General features: G+C 42.1%; 1 protein-coding gene across 2 annotated transcripts in view; it reads right to left on the reverse strand.

Annotated features, from left to right (window-relative positions):
• Nucleotides 1-971: 971 nt before the first annotated feature.
• Nucleotides 972-22,394, reverse strand: part of APBA2 (amyloid beta precursor protein binding family A member 2) — a 416,211-nt gene continuing 394,788 nt past the window's right edge. For both annotated transcript variants that reach the window (XM_088443436.1, XM_088443426.1), the window contains 2 exons: nucleotides 5,161-5,301; nucleotides 972-1,123 (listed from right to left, as the gene is read on the reverse strand). In XM_088443436.1, coding sequence (XP_088299562.1) covers nucleotides 1,052-1,123; nucleotides 5,161-5,301 — 213 coding nt within the window. In that variant the 3' untranslated portion in view covers nucleotides 972-1,051. The remainder of the gene's footprint in view (nucleotides 1,124-5,160; nucleotides 5,302-22,394) is intronic.

A 22,394-nucleotide genomic window follows, 5' to 3' on the forward strand; every position in this document is an offset into this window, starting at 1 on the left:
ATTCCATGGCTGACATGCAAACTGCAACACCTGTCAATACATGGCACTGAAATCAATAGTGTCCCCATGCTTGGTAGTTACTGCTAATGATTTGTGCTATTCATATTGGTAATTTAGCCAAATCAAACATGGCAAAAAAAATTAAATACTGTGGTGTCCTGAGAGCAATATTGTTATCAGAGTAAAATAGATTTAAACTAACATGTTAAAATAAACCTTGTTCTACTGTAGTTCAGCTTCAGTTATTATCGTTATGCAATTTTATTGCTGTATATAGAAGTTACTGATGTCTCTGAGGGGACATCGGGGGACAGAATATGGATAATGAATACAGAAGCACATTCATCTATTTTGCCTTTTTCATGGGTGGCCTCCTTTGTAACTTAGGTCACTGCATGTAGTACTGTAGTTATGTTGAAGTTGTTCTGGTAACTTGAGAGACACTGTAGGAGCAGATTGTACCTGGGTATGATAATATGAGAGTTCCAGAAGCTTAGTGTTGCAGTAAAAGGAATTACAGTACAATCAGCAACAAACATGAACGGGCACAGTCCATTAAAATGATAGTGTAGACATTACAAATATTGGATTATAAAGACTTTGTTTAATGGGACCACCATAGCATAGCATTTCCACATGAGCGAAGCCTGCAGTTGATGTCACTGGCTTACAGAACCCACCGTATATATTGTTTCCTCTGTCTCAATGTTCACACACTTACCAATGAAACATACATCACATACACTTTAACACTACATGTACAATAACAAATAAATATCCTTGTTACTAGTCATGATGAGTAAACAGTCTGGAATGTATCGCTCTATGAATTATAAATTGTCCTTGTTGGTAATGAACTTTTTTGAAACTGGCATCACCTTTGGCAAAAGAAAGAAGCAAGAGGAGAAGAGAAGAGAAGGCAAACGCTTCTGTCCGTTGATATTTGTTTCTCATTTGTTCAAAATACAAAATGTCTGCCCAGTGTCTCTATTGATATGTGGATGTATAGTGATCTGGTTTATAACACATTTCCTCTTATGGCTGCTTGGTGTTAGATGTAAAGAGGGGTTTCCTGTCCAGTGAGAAGCCGGAACATGGCTGCTGGCATGGTCTTCATGTGGATCTGTGGTACAGAGAAGAAGGGGGGTTAGACAGATTGCACTCACCAGCTGTTGCTGAACATCGCATCTAGTCAATCAGTCATTCTCATTTCTGTCAGCTACAGATAATCAGGCCATACAATCACACTTCATATGCTATGGGGGGTTTTTTATATAAAAGCCACTTTGTACTTGTATTTGTACTATAAATATACAGAAGAGATACCTACAGATACAGCTGGGCAAATCAAGGTATGGCTAACAAGGGGATTGGTGGGCATTTTCGCAGATCGAGCGATTGTTTGCAAATACGCATGCGTGAAAGACGCACTGCGCATTTGCTAAGTGAATGATGGGTAGTCAGCAATTGGGAGTCGGTAACGGGGGGGAAGGAAATATGCAGGCGTGTCTGACCATTTAAACGCCGTTTTATGGGTGTGCATAAATTAGCCAATGCAATCTCCTTCACAGTATGAGAGCTCTGTGCGTGTCAGGAGTGAAGCAGTGTTTGCAGCTGGTCAGACTTGACTTATATGCTACGTGACTGCCTGATGGTACAGATGTTTATACTGTTGCTTGTCATCGGGCACATGTGAGACGGCAGCAGTGGGCCTCCCTATGCTCAGCTATGCTTTGGTAGGCAATAGCATATTTTACCAACTGTGATCTGTGAATGAGAATGCAGTTGTGATTGCATTAGCATACATCTCTGAATCAGACCCACAGTCTTTACTTCAGTATAGTGCTGTAAATCTACCTATAAAAAAGAATCTGCACAAACATCTCATTATAAGAATAGTAGAAGCTGCGGCGGTTTGGAGACGTGGTGAGAAGGTGGTGAGACTGGCCTCCAGCCAACATCATCTTTCTACAAGTCTCCTTTCATCTAAATGTCAGCATTCTGCAAAAGCAGGACACTTAGCGGTACTGCACACAGACAACATTATACTCATGTAATCTTGTTTTTGCATCTGATTTTGTAAATATCATTGGAGATTGGATGCTAGACTCTACTAACCTATTCTTATGGAAAATTGCATAGTGGCTATTGGTAAGATACTGCTTTTCCTCATACAACCGTTTCAAAGTAATCAGAGATCACTATCCTACATTTCATTATTATTGTTACTGTTTGATAGTCTAAATAAAATATCTTGTTAAAATATCTATCCTGAAACCTTCTAAAGTGACATCAATATCTGAAGACGCCGCAGTCTAAAGCAGTGATTGGGTGCCTGATACAATAGAAGGGGCATGTTTGCGGGCCTAACCTTGGAAAGGGCTGCACATTACCCTTATGCTGGGCATACCGTATACAATGCTCTGTGCGATCCATCTAATATCAGCAGATTGCCCAGATAATTGTACTGTGTATTTTTGCGTCTGATCTCAAAATATTGTTTTGTCGGACATGCAGAATCGCCCATCATGTCCATATGAAGCAATATTTCTAGAGTTGTAAGTGGGCAGCATCGGGCAGTGTATGCACTGCTGTGGCCGACTAACCAACATTTACCCTGTTCCTTCACAGCGGAGGAAGCCAGATATCGTATGGCCATACACTGGGAAACATCTCACAGTGTATGGCCATGATATGTGTTGGGTGTCTGCCGACAGCTCTGCCGGGCCCAGGTACAGGTAGGGGGTGTGGCCAACCCGGTGAGGTGTGGCCAGACCCCCTCCTTACAAAAAATGAAAAATGTAACAAGCACGCGGGCCGCAAAGCGAACATGTGCGCCCCACAGGGGGCACCTGTATCCGGGGGTGGGGGTGCAAACGCTACTGCCCGCACATAATGCTGGAAGAGAGAGCACAAACTGCTGCTGCAGCAGCCTCTCTCCCTAGCCCAGCACACAGCATGACAGCAGCATGTGCTTTGGGCTGGGGAGAGAGGCTGCTTTAGCATCAGTCAGTCCTCTCTCTCCCTGCCCAAAGTAAAGTACCAGCTGCGGCGATGGGGACGGGCATTTGGGCTGCAAAACTCAGGCCCCTCCAACAGGCCCAGGCCCGGGTAAATGGTACCTGCTCCCCCCCCCCTGGGTGTCAGGCTGTCACATAAAATAACTGTCGCTCTGACAGGCATTTTATCAGACAGTGTATACCATGCACTAATCTCTGTTTAAAAACTACAATTAAAAGTAGATACATCAATATGTAATAACACATCAGCAGGAATTTTACCGTGAGATAAATAAGTGTTACAAGATATAAAAAACAAATCTGACGATTTAATGTGACTTATGGGTGACCAGATTTTCCACCAGTTTTTGTGAGTTAGTTGTCAGGCAATTCTGTAGAGAGCTTCCATCTGTCAACCTGTTGAACTTGTTGTTTTTAATGTGCCTCTTGATAGATGATGCCTGTTCACACGTGTAAGTGGAACCACAAACAGACAACTGTGCACAACAGGCGCAGCCTTAAAAATCCTCTCTTTGCTTTAATGAAGTAAGCAGGAACCACACATCTATTTCACGCAGAGGAAGGAGAGAGCCACGTGGCAGACACGGAACAACCCTCCTCCTCTGATCTTAGCTGTGCTGCTGGCACTGCGTGACCTGCCTGCGTTGTCTGGAGGAGGTTACATGATGGGGAAGTTGGCTGCTCAGTGCAAAGAATAAGATCAAGTCTATCTTAGCTCTGCTGTATGGCCCGCCAAACTTCACCCGCTGCCCCATATTTTGTTCAATAAGCTTGGCAGGGCACAAAGTAAAGAATTACAGCTGGGTTCAGAACCCTGTGACTTTCATAGTCTATAGGATGGGTTGTGCTTCAATACATAGATATATCTCACAAAACTATCTCATAGTTCTATCATGGTAATAACAGATCCAGAAATAAATACGTTTTTTAAATTTGTAGTATTCAGCCGCAGCTCCTGCCTTTGTTGGCCGGGGTGTCTGTAATTGTGTGCATTTGCAGGATCGCGATCACACGCAAATTAAAAAGCTGGCCAGCTTCTAGACACTGTATCGGCTGCAGCCCCTAGAGGCTGGTTATGGATGGTGTGATAGCAGGGGAGTGGCTTCCTCTGCTGTTACCGTTAGGATAGGTGGTCCCAGGTAGAGAAAGCACTTCTCCCTGGGACTGCCTGTCCTGTCTGTGATTGGCAGGGAGCACTTCCAATGGGAAGTAACAGCCACTGCTGGGCAGTCCCTGTGGGTGGTGCGGGCACAACTGTTAGTAATCTTTATATAAAAATTGAGGCAATTTAATTTTTCTCAGTATGTATCCATGCTATATGACTTAAATTGTGTTGGATTATGAAATATTATCAACTAAATTCAATCAAAAATAAAAACAAAGCTAAAACAAAGCAGATGTACATACTCTACAGATAGAGAGAGAGAGAGAGAGATCACTATATATATATATATATATATATATATATATATATAAATGCATAATGGTAGGAACCTTGACTGGCCTCTATCACACATGAACACAGAAAACAGATTACAAATAAGCAAGAAATAAATGTGGTTTGTACATTTAAAAAACCCCGCTAAACTCCTTTCTTCCTCACTTCTTTTGAATATCAATTTATCTCATCAATGAAACATCTAAAATAAAATGTTCAAAGCCTTTGTCCGCACAATGGATCTGAGAATGGGATATCAGGGCTGGGGAGATGGACTTCTTCTGTGAATGTAAAGCAGTAAGAGAAAATATTCCTAGCACCGAACATCTCCATTCATTGCACAGGAAAAGGAATCCCTGTATCTGCTGCCTCCTCTAATCAGGATGGGAATAGGTGACTGCAGTTCAGTCAGCTGAACAATAGACTCGCTGTAGGCACAATGCTGTGTAAATGGGATGCATTATCTATCCTTACACAGAGGACGTTTCCAGCAAAACAATCAAATCAAATCAGTATACATTCCTGTAATCTCATATGCCAAACGTTAATATATAATATGTACTAATAGCACTTTGCATTCTCACCCTCCTTGCAATGGAGCAATGTATTGTGTACTTTTTAACATCACTGAAAAGCATTTATCAGATGTAACATGCTAGAGGCTATGCATTATAATAACATACACACATCACAAACTCTTACCTCCCCTACTGAATTGGAGAGTGCCTGGACGATCTTTTCATGAGCTGTAGCCACTACACTTTGTCCATTGATCTCAATAATACGGTGTCCAACTCTTACTCCACCTCTCTCTGCAATTCCTCCCCTCATGAGACTGCAGATCTGAACATTGAATGACAGATAAAAGGCAAAGAATTTAGTTTCACACATTTAATGCATTCATTAAACTGAAATATGACAAATCTTACGACATTTTATGTGATGATGTCGACAATTACTTTTTTTTAATTCTTATTATACGGCCCCCGGGTCTGAGGTTCCCCACCCCTGGCTTAGCCCATAAAATGCCAAATGGTAAAGATTGCAGCTTTTTCCTGCTAACCTCATCTGGCTAGCAGGGTTCCTAGAATGGCACCCTGCAGCCAGAATCTATGCAGCAGTGCCGCCTGGAGTGTCCCATCTAATGCTCCAGGCATTGTTGTAATCACTGGCAATTGTGGCCCTGTCCCCGTGTGACCTCACACTGAGGGAGCGTGGCCTGCACGTGGCCCGCCAATAATGTTATATATATATATATCAAAATGGCCCTCGGCAGAAAAAAATGTTCCCCACCCCTGGGCAAAGCTAATATTTATGGAAATGCAGCCCATCAATTTACTATGATTCACAAAGTGAAGGCAGCTATTTTATAGCTGAAAACATTATGCATAAGAATGCAGCCTATCAAAGTGCTAGTAACTGGTGACATCACCTAAACACAAAATGATCCAGTGATGTCACCAGAATCTACAGATGTGCCTCTGCGATGTCATGTTAAGTTCCTAATGACATTCCACGGTGATATCACTACCAGTAATTTCACTGGTTTCTTGTGAATTGACAGGTTTCTTGTGAATTGATAGGTTACGTTCTCATATATATTGGTATATTTAGCCAATATAAATCCTAACTAACTGTGTGTAAGTAACTGGTACATTGTAAGTAAAATATCTACCTGCAAAACACTGAAAACTTCCACACATATATTATTATGACATATTATGTTTCATCTTGCAATTAGATTAATACAGAGCTACAAGAGGTTTACCGATTGTTATGGCAATAAGTTTATTACAGAACTATCAGAGCACCGCACCAACCTACCAATCAGAAAGAAGGCAGGGACTAACAAGACCTTTTAAAGGATATCCAAACAGCACATATGCTTGACTTATATCCACAGAGGAAGGTCATACATGGCTGAAACGTTTTGGGAAGCACTATGGCTACATCACAATCACACCTGTGTGAGTGCTGTTACAGCTGCTGACATCCCGAACATCAAGAGTGCGGGGACATGTGATTGACAACAGCGTCACCTGACCGAGACCCGGAAGATACTGGACAATGTGTGCAAACAGCCAAGCAGAGCCCAAGCAAGAGGTGTGTGCCCCATGGTAAGTCTTTCACCAGAGACAGCCGTGTCCGGCACCACCTGAACAGTGGACACTCCCACTGGATCAAAGCCCTGACGGTGATTCCCACAAAGAGAACAGCCTGCAGCATCTCCGCCTGAGAAGTGAGCCCACCGAAGCTCTGCACCAGCTGCACTAACACACCTAATCAGCCACACCACCATCCACCACCGCACAGCTTGAAGCCCAAGCAGCACCACAGGACCAGGTAGAACGCACAAACACAGCAGATAAGTGGGACGCGACTTACTGTGCACCGATAAGGTACTGTTTCAATAACACTCTACTCTATACGGTAGTGACTGCTTTTGCCCACCTGGAGACTATATCAACCACGACACATACAGTACACAGATGTGTAAGGCACACAGATGCCCAGCAGCTCTGTGAAAATTTCTTATATAACAGGAACTGTTCGGAATCAGTATGAATCCCGGCAGCGGCAGCCCGACAGAGGAGGAAATCCCGATCGTCCCCAGGTAAGTCATCATTGTTCAGTTCTATCCCCTACTGTGGAAACTTTGTAGCCCCACTGTTCCCTTACATCCACCCTGTTACATTGTTTAGAGAGTAGGATCGCAACATTGTATTACACTGTTTGCCAGTGAAGATAGATAGACAGACAGACAGACAGACAGAGTCTCTCATTGCCCAATAAAGACGCTTCTAAACATCACTAGTTCCTACCAGATTGTTGACCACATCCACACATGCCACACATAGGGCGCATACTGAGCGCAGTAGACTTGCTTTACTATTATCCTACTAGTTCAGGGCAACCTCACAACCTGTAGCACACCCCGCCACACTACCTGCATCCAGTGCGCAGGGTACACCTTATTTTATTACAGAACAACACACTAAGGTCCTGATTCAGAGATGGACGCAGTGTTGATGTCACATGCAAGCAGATGATGTTTTATGTCTGCACATGCATCTGAGTCACGCTGCGCCTGCGCCCCGATGGTTACTGCCAGCAGATGCAGAGCGAATTTGAACGCCATAGCCCAGAATTCCAATGGGCATTCCTGGGAGGTACAGGGTGGTGGTTAGGCAGACGTGAGCATGTCACAGACATGTCGTTGACAGCGACTGCATTTAAAGTTGCAAGAGCGCAGATATAGGATGGGCTGGTGCAAGCTTCAATGCAGCGAGCGTTGGTGCAGTAATGGTGCCTAGACGCACAGAGAAGGATAAGTGCTGTTGTCTGTGGGCGTCTCAGTAGGAAGATCATCAGTCACGGCATTATCATAAAGGCACAGATGCGGACACAACTGTGTATACCTTTGAATCAGGCCCTAATACTCTAGAGTCATGTGTATGGTCTTACAATTAGCATTGTAAAGTTTTAGTGACATGGTACCAGATCTCATGCATTAATTCTACTGATGACGTATTTGCAAACACATTGATTTCAGACTGGGTCTTCCTAAGTCCTATCTAGTAACCAAATGTACAGGACTACCTACAGTATCTCAAAAATTGCTATAATAATAACTATGTAGACTTATTTAAACAATTGAAACATCCACTTTAAAAACAGTGCTTGCTTGTTAGGGTTCACATATCCGAATGATTATCTCCAGATATAGGGCCTGATTCATTACAGATCACAACTGCAATTCCGCACGCAGACGGCCGATTGTTGCGTTCTGCAAATGCGCGAGGGCTCCACTGTGATTGTGCTGCGATTGCAAGACTCCGCAGACTCATCTCAGAGTGATTGACAGGAAGTGAGCATTTTGGAGTGTTGAAGGGAGGTGGTCGGGGAAATGCAGGCGTTTGAACGTCGTTACAGGGGCGTGCATAAATTAGTCATTGTGATGGCATACGCAGCATGAGCTCTAACTGCGTGCAATGAGGTTAGCAAATTCTGAGTAAGGTCTTAGTAAGTGTGTGTGAGGCTCTGATGTTACTTGATGGACTGATGGTTTTGCAAACTTGCAGAGTATTACGGATGTGTGTAAGGAGAAGGGGGCATCTTTATGTTGGCCTGCGACGGCATAGCGATCGCAGACATTAGCCTATTTTCGCAGTGTGACTGCATACGTAATCGCACCTGCGATCGCAATAGCGATCCGTAATGAATCACTCCCATAGAACAAAGAAACAAAAACTAGCAATTCCCTGTGAGAATATTAGCTAGCAATACTATAACTTACAAAGTGCAGTTACCTCTTTTGTCTGCAGCTATAAAAAATGAAGGTAAAATGATCTATTCTAATAAGACAGCTCACTCATGAAGGCTTTTCTATTTATCCCAAAGTCATTTTACCCCATTAATGAGGCAATCTAACCCCAACACCACAAGGAGTCATCATGGAACACTGCGAAGTCAATAAAGAAACCTGTGTACCTTCAGACCAAACTCTAATAATCTGTTATTAACAGATATAATCTATACTGACTCAACAGATATGGAATCAATTCTAATTATGTTATCAAAGAAAAACATTCCAGCAAACACATATTGCTATAGGATGCACATGGCTGAGATAGCTTTTCATAAAGCTTTATCCAAAGGTTATATACATTTACTGTAATATTCTCACTGATTATAGAAAAATAAACAGATTGCTGTGTGCTGACATTTAAATATACTCCAATGACTCAGGTCATAAAATGGACTATTAATAGTAACTGGTACATCATTCAGAGGTAGTCGAAATTGTCAGAGATAGCTGTTTATAAATCAGTAATTTCCTTCCATATTTTCCTTCCATATGTGGATCATTTGGAATCAAATACATTTTTGAAGGAAAAACAAATGACATGTCTATTAGAGATTGAGATAATCAGAAATGTGTAGGCTGTAACGTATCATTTTACTGTAAAAGAGGAGGTTCACAAGTGTGGTGATGAATAATTTAAGGGGTCACACTTGACTAACTGCAGAACTCAATGGGGTAAAATTTACTAAAAGTCTTTTAAAAGTCAGTTTTGGAGCTAAACCAAAACCGATGAAAAACTGACCTTTAGTAAATAAACCCAAATGTGTTCCCTACTGTGTATGCTCTTTTTTCCATCTGGCCATGTTTAGAGAGCTTGTTGTTTGAAGGATCTGGTATGGGAACATTAATAATCTATTATTATATGAATTTCATATCCCAGATTCATTGATCATGAATGGAAAATTCATGAGGCAACCTGAGTAAATTACCATTGCAGGCATGTAAATGTTTATGCGACCCTACACGAGTGATAATAGGAGCAAGATACCGCTGTGGAGGTCCAATAAGTCATCTAACTGGAGCTCATTCACTAACGGCATGGGTGCATTGGAACTTAATAATAGGAACAAGGAATACTCATGTTCTATGTAATTAAATGTATTTAGTGGAAAAATTAGTTATTTATATAGATGACTCTCAATGGAATTGTTGAGAATACAAGTAAATGCTCAGTAAGACTCTCCTTTAATTAATATGCTTTGAATCTTCTTTACTCAAACATATTTGGCATGGATAAAAACTGATGTTAATACATAACTACATTTGAGAACCTGCCCACAGATTAATACAAAATTGGAAAAATGATGTCAATAGATAAATGTCAGGTTACAACTCTATATCAATGCTACAATTCCAAACCTTTGTGTTACAGCTGCCTCAAAAAAACACAAAAAAAACAATCATTTAAATCGGAAGTCAGAATGAGTAGGGATTGCTTAATGGAAACTTTTCTGCAATTTGACATAAATCCCTAAATCACTATCAAGTTCTTCTACCTACTAATGCCTGTTAGTGACTAAGACTTTGGCTTGTACCATTACCTTGATTCTGTGCTCCTTCCCCTAAATGTTGACCTATCTCCATTTAGAATTTTATAGCAACCCTCAGATCCTTGTCCATCTGTTGTCAGCTGCAGCTTAACAAGGTGAACTAGGGGGCTACAACCCATGGGTCTCCCTCTGCAAAGCCAATAATCTCCGTGTAGTGTTTCTTGTGAAGATTAAACATCCATTAGACTCATGACTCAGGTCAGCCAACTAGATTCTCAGCCCATCAAATATTCCACAACCTGTGACAATTATCCGAACTATTGGGAGGTGAATCGGCTCCTGGGAGGGGAATAAGATCTGGCATAGCAAGGTTACCATCATGAGCACAGTCTGGGCCTTACTGAACATCCTCAGAAGTGCCCTTAGTCTGATCTTCTGTGAGCAGTGTGGGGATGAGGAAAGCTGAAGTGGCATTCATGGGCCCTCCTCCAAGGTTTGTTATGTAAAAAGCAATAGACTCCATATTGAACAAGTTAACTTGCAATATACTTTGACACCACTAGAAACTTTCATATGGCAGTACACCAGATGAAGGGGTTTTGCCCCTTGAAAAGCTTGAAGCTTGCAAAGATTTTCCCGATAGTCATGTATTAAATATATAATCTTCATTAATATTAATTTATTAACATTAATCTATATAGCACCTGCATATTTGGCACAGCTTTACAATTGTAAATTGAAATTTACAATTTAATTCAGTCACTTTAAAGGTGCTTAGAGTGGAACAACTGCACAATTACAACATTGTAACCGTGAAATAGTTCTCCATCCTGTGCAGAGGTTAATGTGCCTACACTAAACGATATGTCGTTCAGTGTAGGAACCTCCCTCATCCCCAAACATGCCCAATCTGTCATTATTGGCAGATTGACCAGCATGTTCAGGCGATGATTGATGTAGAAAACTACCAGCGGGAGCGTGCATCGCTGGTCATTTTCGACATTTTAATGCCTGATTTGTGACTGATTAATGAGTGATTGAATGACAACGATGTTATTATCGTTCAATCGCTCATTTTAATCACCTAGTAGATACGCACCTTAACTTGTATAAGTAACCCACCTTCTATTTCAGTGACTGATAAATTGCTCATTTTTCTACGAAACTTGTTCCATGCTGGTGACCAGTATGCAAAAGTTATTCATATGCTATATTAGGTAGTTTTTAACTAAATAAATACATTACTATAATATCTGTTAGTACTTACTGTTTAAAAGCAGTTTTAGAGCAATGAAAATAAAGTACATTCTACATAGATACTGTATATTTGAAATGGAAAATATTCCAGTATGTTCAAAGTCAACATCCTTTTTATTATCTAGGACTCCTGGTCGCATGTAATTAAATAACATGATATACTCTCGGTCAATACTTTAGAGAACAAATCTTTCTAAACATAAAGAATATAAAAAGATTTCCCAATTTCCCCGCAAGTGTTGAAACCTTTGCCGACCAGTTCCATTTAGCTGAAATATGTAGGGAGATGCAGTGTTATTCTGATTAATGCTCTTCCCACACTGGACTGCTTCGCTCGTATAAAGCTCTCAAGGGGGTGTTAGAAATAAAATAATGTTAAAACAGTACATCTTGGGGTTTATGAGCCTTCAGGAGCTCTTATATAGAGAGAGCCATTTAAAGCTATTTAACTTATACCCTTTAGTTCCCCGTGGAATTAGGTGCATGTAAAGATAAACTACAAGCATTAATCCAGTTGTGCATTAATCTAATATAGATTAGTGCCTTATCCTATAAATACTGCCACATACTTGTGGAAAAAAATGAATTAGTATTCTCAAGGTCTACTTTTGTCTTAAGATGCTTTTCTTAAGATAAAAAAATACTCAATATATGTTCTTACTTTCATTTCTTTGAGATGATTTATCCTGATTTTTACAACTTACCCAAGCAATCTATTTAAAGTATTGTGGGCAGCACAGATGGTGTAATGGTTAGCATGGGTTCGATTCCCACCACGTCCCTGCCTGTGTGGAGTTTGTATATTCTCCCTATGCTGGGTTTCCTCCGGGTACTCTGGTTTCCTCCCACACTCCAAAAATATACTGGTAGGTTAATTGGCTCCCAACATTAAAAAAATTAACCCTGGTGTTAATGTATGTGTGTACATTTGATAAGGAACATAGGCCCTCATTCAGAGCCGTACGCTCTGAGCAGAGCGCACGCTCTGAATGAGGGCCGGCCTCCATGAAAATGGAGCGTCCTTCTGGACGCTCGTATAGCTGTGGGTCACCACCCACAGGCTATATGAGCGTGCATTTTGATGGGCGCGATGGTCGAGACCATCGCGACCATCGAAATTGCGAGCCGGAGCCTGCGGTTGAGGTTTTCAACCGCAAGCTCCGGAGTGATTTTGGCTCTATCAGAGCCAAAATCACTCCCACTGACATCACTAGTGATGTCAGTGGGCCGGCTTTTGATGGGAGGCGTTCCTCCCGTCAGGGAGGCACGCCCCCGGCACGCCTACCAAAGGGGGCGTGCTGTCAATCAACATTGACAGCACGCCCCCTTTGATCGGACACAACGAGCGAAGGACTTTCCTTCGCTCGTCGCGTCTGGCGCATGCGCACGACGGAGCTCCCTCCGTCGTGCGCATGCTCAGTCCAGAACATCGACCCACTTGCGAGCGGACAGCCGCTCGCGAGTGGGTCTGAATCAGGCCCATAGATTGTAAGCTCCACTGGGGCAGGGACTGATGTGAATGGACAAATATTCTCTGTACAGCGCTGCGGAATATGTGTGCGCTATATAAATAACTGGTAATAAACAATAAATAAATAAATAGTATTGTCCTTATGGAATGTGTAAGCCTGCAGCTCATGAGTTATAGCTCAAATGCAGCATGTTACAGGAAATGTACCCATTCACATGTACTCATTTCATATAAGCAGATTTGTATTATGTATATCTAATTTCCTGTTTTATTTTATCACATTTGTTATCCAAATATGTTTATAAGAAGCAATGTGACAGTTAAACATACATTTAAGATGTTTTAATTGCTACTAAATTACACAAACTAAAGACTGTGTGTATATATATATATATATATATATATATAGTTACGCCATGTGGTAGTAGCATGAATAAAGAAGGTGATTGAAAGCCATGAATAAATTATGTGCGTATTATTTAAGTAACCAAAGTTTTAGATGTGTGTATATCACTGTGGGCAATACTGAGGATGGCCGACTAATCCCTTATATTACTGACATATACATATAAAATATACAGGAACTGTGATTGATTTCATCCACTCTGTGATTAAACTAATTTATATGTATCAGTAATTAAAGAGGTGAGTTGGCCAGCCTGGCTATAATGCACTAATCCTAGCCTCACAGCATCAGTGGAGGAGTCTTTTGCATAAATAAATACAGATGGGGAGATATATAAAACTGTCCCAGAAATAAGTGAGAAGTAATGAAGCTGTAGAGCATTGCAACCAATCAGACATTTCCTATTCTAAACTGAACTGAGGGCCTGATTCAGAGCCGGTCGCTCTGACAGAGCGATCGCTCTGAATCATGGCCGGTCTTTTTTTTTTTTCTTTTTAAGAACGGCCTCCTGGCTGCTCGCATAGCTGTGGGTGACCCCCCGCAGCTATTGCGAGTGGCCATGATGATGGTCGCGATGGTCAAGACCATCGCGACCATTGGGCTTGCGACGAGACCCTTGTGGTAGGGTCTCGTGGCCGCAAGCCCCAGAGAGCTTTCGGCTCAAACAGAGCCGAATGCTCTCCCACTGACATCACTTGTGATGTCAATGGGGCCGCCCCACTGACATCACTTTGATGTCAGTGGGGCCGCCCCCAGATGGTAGGCGTTCTCATGGGAACGCCTCCGTCTGGCCAGCCACCCCCCCGACTCAACATCAACAGCATGCTACCCCTTTGGTGCGAGACCCGGAGCGACGGATTGCCCGTCGCTATCCGGGTCTTCGCGCATGCGCACGACGGAGCCTGCTCCGTCGTGTGCATGCGCTCTGGGCCACCATCGACCCGGTTTGCAAGCACTCAGCGCTTGGGACCAGGTCTGAATCAGGCCCAGAGTGTTACTAAAGGCTCATACACACTTAACGATATGCTCCATGAGCGATATCGTTAAGTGTTATCCCTTGAACTGCCGAGCTTAATGTCGGGAACGACATTGCGCATACACACTGAACGATATCGTTAATGATATCGTTCAGTGACGTCACCCTGCCACATCCCTGAAACTTGCAGAATCTGACTATATTGTCAGATTGTCCTGCAAGTTCAGGAGATGGAAGACTTAGTTAACGATCCGCGGGAGCGAGCATCATTAACAATATCGTGCATACACACTGGACGATATTGAACGATAACGATATCGTTATCGTCCATATCGTTCACGTTATCGTCCAGTGTGTATGAGCCTTAAGGGCATCAGTTCCTTTCCTCACAGTTATCTTTGGAATGCTTGTCAGGAGTTTATGATGAAGTTAATTTTAAAGTGCCTTAGAAGAATACTTCCAATGGCATGTGCGTCAGAGCTGCACCACAGTAACATTTATCCAGCAGTCACGTTGTTGTATCCAGTTTTGTGTCTGCACTACCATCTAATGATGTAACATCAAGGCTCCGTCCAGACGATCAATTTCCTATTTAAAGTAATTTGTAAATCATCTTATTATCATTTAGGAGATATGAATTTAAAAAATGGGTGGTGATCAAATTTAAAGACAGAACAAATGAGCCCACTGTTTGACATTAATGTATAGTATATCAAAGTCTGACATCACTGAGCTTAATCGTACAGCTTTACTTAATTAAACATCTGATGCTGTCTTTCCCCCAATGTGAAATCAGACATCAATGATGCAGATAGGACAGAGATACTCTATGCCGCATGACTCTTACATGGCACAAAGGAAGGTTAAGCAGAAGTTTAGGATTTGAATCTTGTGGGTAAAAGAAATGTTGGTGCACAGATTAGCAGATGCACACACAGGGGCGTGTTACTGGGCTGTGGTTTGCTATGTAAGCATCTTTTCACTAAGTGGGTCTCTGAGAACTGTGGGTGATGAAATACTGCACCATACATATATGAATTACATTTTAGTTGGTTTAGTTGCTGTCTTTTAGCTTTATGTTTTCATAACATCTTTTTAAGTTTAAGTATGTTTTTTTATATGTTAACAGTGCTATAATAGACAAAACTACACAAGAATAATAAAAAAGGAAATAAAGTCATAAAAAAAGCTTACACTTTAATTACTTTGGTCCAAGTGTATACCTCTGGGCACCACAAAGACCACCTATTACCATCCCAAAAATGCATATAATAGGACAAAGAAGATATATTTTACATCCTAAACAGTTCTTATTCTGTATGTAAGGTAGTATGGACCTGCCAGAACACCCACCACATAGGCTCACTACTGATAACAGTAGCCTATATGAAACTATGCAGAAATATAGATATAACAGGAAACTTATGGCAACATAAAGTCAGCACTCCCATGTATAGCGTAACTGAAGTGTGATTCCATCCCTGTCACATGGACGGCCAATGTAGGACATAGTGGAGCGATTTGTTGCTATTGCAATATCAGACACACACACAGAGATGTACATTGAAAAAGAAAGATGCTCGACTGCCCACATATGAGGCCATACATGTACAGAGAAACTGCACCTCACATAGGGCTGGTGTAAATTTCCATGGTGCATTTAAAGAATCAGCAATTGATATTACAGTGTGTATAAATGCTGAAACCAATAGAGCTGCGGGAACTTCTGCATCCACCTCTGGATCAGCCCCTTGTTCTGGCTTGAGACTCTAACAATAAGACACTGCACAGTATGATATAATAAAAGGTAACAAAGTTTATAAATATGATAAAGCTGAACAGTATTCATTGTATACAATAATTAAAAATATACATAGCATTGTTGATTAACACAATATGGCGGGACTGACCATCTGACAATTTTGACAAATGCCAGAAGGGCCAGTGGCCTGATGTGTTGGTCTGGCCATTTGGAGATGCCAAGCAGGTCCACCTCCCGGTGCTCTCAGCCAGTAGCTCTCTAATTTGTGAGCTGCATATTCGGGGAGCTGATTACAGATGGGGTGTAATGTAAGGTCACACCCCTAGGACTCGTGGCCATGCCCCCTTTTTCTGTGCACGTGCGCACAGAATTATGGGAAACGGCAATTGTTAGCCTCAGTCCATCCCTGCAAGACAGACATTCAGTCCAGTGAAGCCCAATACTAGAAATCAATATTCATGCATGATGCATGGAAGTTCCAACGTCAGCAGGCCCCAATATCAATATTACAATATAGCCTTTTCATATCAATTCTGGACAGTGCTTTGTTCACAGATGAGGCTCAGACTTTTGTCCATAACATTTCCATATATAACTAACCCCTTGCAAACAACACCCTATTAACTAGTTCTACATCAGTATCTAGCAGAGTCCAGTGCAGTGTGCATAGATGATGGGCAGTTTCAGCATTCCTTAGTTCATTTCCTTTAAAAGTGCACATCCTTTGGACTGACATGTGACCAACTCATTAACCCTCTCCACAATATCTATTAGACCCAAATATTGTGCCACACAACTTTAAAATAAAGAGACATACAAAAAGAATACTTATTACTACAGACCCAAATGTAAGAGATTGAGAGATCTGCAAAGTGCCAAGATTGTGGCGATGTAGCTCTTACATCTAAACCAGGCTGATTTTGCATTCAAAAAAATTGCAGTTTTCAATGTTGCTGCTAAATTGCTGAAATCTTGGCACTTTGTGAATCTTGCAATCTGTGACTGTGTTTATTATTTTCATTTTTATTTGCCACCACCAGGCTTTAATGAAGAAAGTTAATTTGTGCTGAGTAGTCACAAACCTGCCCATGCTTTCATTACATCCAATGGCCAGTCTAAGGGGCCTAATTATCAAAAGAAATTTGTGGGATAGAAAATACCCATTTTTGCAAGACATCCAGAAATTTCAAGTATCCATTGGATGTATCTAGGGAGACCATGCAGATATAAGTGATATCTATGGGGGCTGCTATTTGTGAGATTTACCAAGATTGGCCCTGGTGGCTAACGCCTTTAGATGGCAAAGAGCTGCATTAAGAAATTATAATGATCAAGTCTGAAACCCAATAATTAATAATTATGCTTCTTAGCCTGCTCTGATAAATAGCCCATAAACAGTTCATGACTGCCAGAAATGTATTATTCCTTTAGTGTTTTGAGTAGAAAAGCTAATACTAATGCTAATTTACTAACCTTTAACAGCAGGTGTAAAAGTTACACAGCTTACATAATTGTTCTCTGTCTAGCTCATAAAGGTCAGATATACTGTACCTAATTTACAGAATTTCCTGGAAAAGGTTCTTACTACATTACAGACAGTACAGTACAGATCACTTAAAAATGTTAAACACAAGCTAATTCAAGTGACTCTCCAGATTTTGTCCAGAATTCATAGGTTGCGCTGAAGAGATCTATAGTAACATAGATAAATAAAAATGATTTGTTTATTTGCAATCAAAAAATTGTATATACTGTTTTAAAAAAAAACGATTAGGTGTACTCAAATGCACAGATGACTTAACTAAGCATTTGCCTCTTTCTAGCGTTAGTTCCCAGCTACATATATATTCCTATCATTTCTGGCCGCTGTGGAAATGCTGCATCTCTGGCTTTGAATTTGCCAAACCCTTATTTTCTGAAGACCCTGCTTCCTGTTCCATCTGTGCAGTGCTGCACTTGTTATTCTAGTGACAAAGTAAATAGAATGGTTTCTAGCAAAAAGTATTATTTGCCTTTATAAATCAAGAACAAAATCACCAAAAAGATCTGAAAAGAGAACTACTTGAGTAGTACTTATATGTGTAAGGTAAAGTAGATTCTGTGCTGCAATGTGAGATTCTCAAGGGCTAATGAGGCTGAAAATAGAGAGCACTAGAGCAAAACTAACTTGAACATCAGTAAACTTTTCCAAGAGATTTAGGTATGTTCACTTGGAAAAACAATGACACACAAATAATTTCTGCTACTAGTGCGGGGATTTAAATACATTCAAATTACAGGAAGCAAAATAAAAAACGTAGTGTACTGTAAGCCCCAGAGATAGAGGCTTGTTTCTTGTGAACAAATGTAATGAGACTTGGTTTATGCTAAACACTTTTTCTTTTTCCAAATATGTAGGGGAAATGTATTTGTCTATGGCTTCTCTAGAATAAACAGTATAAATTATATACAACACATTTAAATGGTGGGTGAACAGATTGTATATTTTATGCGCACTCTTTGCTATTGAAATACCCTTTGGGTGATTCATGTGTTCCTGTGGCAGTGCAGGTCAATTAGACTCATGACCAATTTAAGGGATTAGGGGAAATTGATGGACTATAAGGCAATAATGTATTCTTAGATAGTAAAAAGCATATTTGCTGCTGATGAGCCCTGAATAGCAAATACAACAAGCTGTTACCTATAAAGCAGGCTCAGACTGCCTGTGGCTATGTAGCTGTTGTGAAAATGCCAAGCATGCCTTGTTGAAACCCAAGCAGGATTAGCCTGACAGCATATAAATTAACTTTTAGGGTTCACATGTATCCTGCTTTTTCTGGGAAGTCCCCTCTTTTCCACCCCAAGGGGCCGATTCATCAATGGCCGCATTTTAGGCCCAACAATAATAATTTTCTACAGCTGCATATCGTGGCAATAAGAAATTATGTTATGTGACAATGTGATATATACTGTATGTACAGTGTCGACATGCTCACAGACATTGAATGCATCAACTTGTTCATAACGATGACAGTAACCATGTCGACATTCATAATGTCAGCAAATATATTATGTCAATATTGTTAGTCAACATGGTAGTTTTCTGCTAATTCTGTCCCCATCTCTAACAGTAGCGCTAATCCTAACCCTAAACCTCCTGAAAATGCCGACAGTATGACAATGTCTACATTTCCGGTGTTGACATTCTGTCAATGTCAACATTTTGCAGGAGTCAACATTTTAACCATTGTGAATGTCGTCATTCTGAACAGCAACATTGTGACTGTATACCATTAGAATAGATTTGCAAGGACATGGGCTCCGAGTAAAGTCCATCCCGGTGAGGTGTAAAAAGTAAAGTGACCGCTTACACCATCACTTTACTTCTGTATATGGACCCAGCAGAATTACTGCACATGGATGGCCACACATGTGCTAGAGGCTATTGCTGGAGGAGGATACAAAGGATCCCTCTCTGAAAAAAGTGTAAAGTTGTAGCCCACACTTACCTACCCTCCCGATTTGGTCGGGAGCCTCCCGAAAATCGGGTGCCGCTCCCGACCTCCCGGGAAGGCAGGCAAGTCTCCCGGCTGCCGCCGACCCCTCCTGGCCCACCCCAATTGTTTGTAAAACCCCCGGCAGCGATGGGGGGCGGTGACGCGATTCGCATCATTTTGGCACCGCCCCCTGCATCACACTGCCTGTAATATCGGCAGTGTAGCGCGGGCGGGGCCAAAACGATGCCCTCCCGCTCCGCCCACAAAAGTGTCATCTGGCCGGCCACACCCCCATTTGCTGGCCACGCCCCCCAGTAATGACGATCTGGCTGCTCCCTCCCGGAAGGGGCAGCCAGATAGTTGGCAAGTATGTTGTAGCCTATAGGTTACAATGGCTAATGCATTCAAGCATTCAACAATATTGCAGTTCCCATAGAAATGGGGACTGCTCTGGCGAGCAAAACTAGAAGGACTCTATCTCCAATATAAGCTGTAGTACATTATTATTATTATTATTATTATTATTATTATTATTATCCTTTATTTATATGGTGCCACAAGGGTACTGCAGCACCTTGCAAAGTACATGAGCAAATGAGCACACAAGAAAAACAGTAATTACCATGTCAAACAATGCAGGACAAAAACATAGTTTATAAACATTGCTGCATTACCGATCATAACACTTAATTAAGCAGCAGGGCATCAGCAACAAAGTGTTAGGTGCTGGTGTGTGGAGTTAGGAGTAAATGATTTAGGAGTAGGGGTGTGCACCGGCCACTTTTCGTGTTTTGTGTTTTGGTTTTGGATCTGGATCTTTCTTCGTGTTTTGGATCTGGATTGGTTTTGCCAAAACCACCCTTCCGTGTTTTGGGTTCTGGGTTTTGTGTTTTGGATCTGTATTTTTTTGAAAAAAAGCATAAAAACAGCTAAAATCACAGAATTTGTAGGTTTTTCTGCTCCTATGCTATTATTAACCTCAATAACCTTAATTTCCACTCATTTCCAGTCTATTCTGAACACCTCACACCTCACAATAGTGTTTTTATGTCCAAAAGGTTGCACCGAGGTAGCTGGATGACTATGCTAAGCGACACGAGTGGGCGGCACAAACACGTGACCCATCTAGGCGTGATACTGCAGTGGCAGACAGGATGGCAGTTTGAAAAACTAAGGCCCCAAACTGTACATAATGCAAAGAAAAAAAAGAGGTGCAAGATGGAATTGTCCTTGGGCCCTCCCACCCACCCTTATGTTGTATAAACAGGACATGCACACTTTAACAAACCAATCATTTCAGCGCCAGGGTCTGCCACACTACTGTGGCTGAAATGATTGGTTCGTTTGGGCCCCCACAAAACAAGCTGGCAATTAATGTGTCCCTGCACAAACTGGCTCTACGGAGGCAAGATGTCATCCTCATCCTCCTCATCCACCGATTCCTCACCCTCTTCAGTGTGTACATCCTCATCCTCACAAAGTATTAACTCGTCCCCACTTGAATCCACCACCACAGGTCCCTCTGTACGTTCTGGAGGCTGATCTCCCTGGAAGAGCTGATAATTCATTTTGATGAACATCATCTTCTCCACATTCTGTGGAAGCAACCTCCTACGCCTTTCGCTGACAAGGTTCCCGGCTGCACTAAACACTCTTTCGGAGTACACACTGGAGGGGGGGCAACTCAGGTAAAATAGAGCCAGTTTGTACAGGGGCCTCCAAATTGCCTCTTTTTCCTGCCAGTACAGGTATGGACTGTCTGACATGCCTACTTGGATGCTGTCACCGATGTAATCCTCCACCATTCTGTCAATGTTGACAGTATCATATGCAGTGACAGTAGACATGTCAGAAATTGTTGCCAGGTCCTTCAGTCCGGACCAGATGTCCAAACTTGGTCCTGCCTGGCCTGCATCACCGCCAGCGGGTTGCTTAGGATACCTAAGTTTTTTCCTGGCAGCCCCAGTTGCGGGAAAAAATTAAGAAGGAGCTGTTGACGTGTCACGTTCCGCTTCAGCTGACAGTGTGTTCACCAGCAGGTCTTTGCACCTCTGCAGGCTTGTGTCGGCCGGAAAGAGAGACACCACATAGGCTTTAAACCTAGGATCGAGCACGGTGGCCAAAATGTAGTGGTCTGATTTCAACAGATTGACCACCCTGGAATCCTGGCAAAGCGAATGAAGGGCTTCATCCACAAGTCCCACATGCCGAGAGGAATCGCTCCGTCTTAGCTCCTCCTTCACTTTCTCCACCTGCTTCTGCAAAAGCCTGATGAGGGGAATGACCTGACTCAAGCTGGCAGTGTCTGAACTGACTTCACGTGTGGCAAGTTCGAAGGGCTGGAGAACCTTGCACAACACGGAAATCATTCTCCACTGCGCTTGAGTCAGGTGCATACCCCCTCCTTTGCCTATGTCATAGGTGGATGTATAGGCTTGAATGGCCTTTTTCTGCTCCTCCATCCTCTGAAGCATATAGAGGGTTGAGTTCCACCGCGTCACAACCTCTTGCTTCAGGTGATGGCGGGGCAGGTTCAAGAGTGTTTGCTGGCGCTCCAGTCTTCGGCACGCAGTCGCTGAATGGCGAAACTGGCCTGAAATTTTTCGGGCCACCCAAAGCGTCTCCTGCACGCCCCTGTCGCTTTTCAGAAAATTCTGCACCACCAAGTTTATTGTGTGAGCAAAACATGGGATGTGCTGGAATTTACCCAGATGTAATGCCCGCACAAT

The sequence above is a fragment of the Taudactylus pleione genome, unplaced genomic scaffold (genome assembly GCF_031769625.1).
Source record: "Taudactylus pleione unplaced genomic scaffold, aTauple2 ptg000019l, whole genome shotgun sequence".
NCBI classification, from domain to species: Eukaryota; Metazoa; Chordata; class Amphibia; order Anura; family Myobatrachidae; genus Taudactylus; species Taudactylus pleione.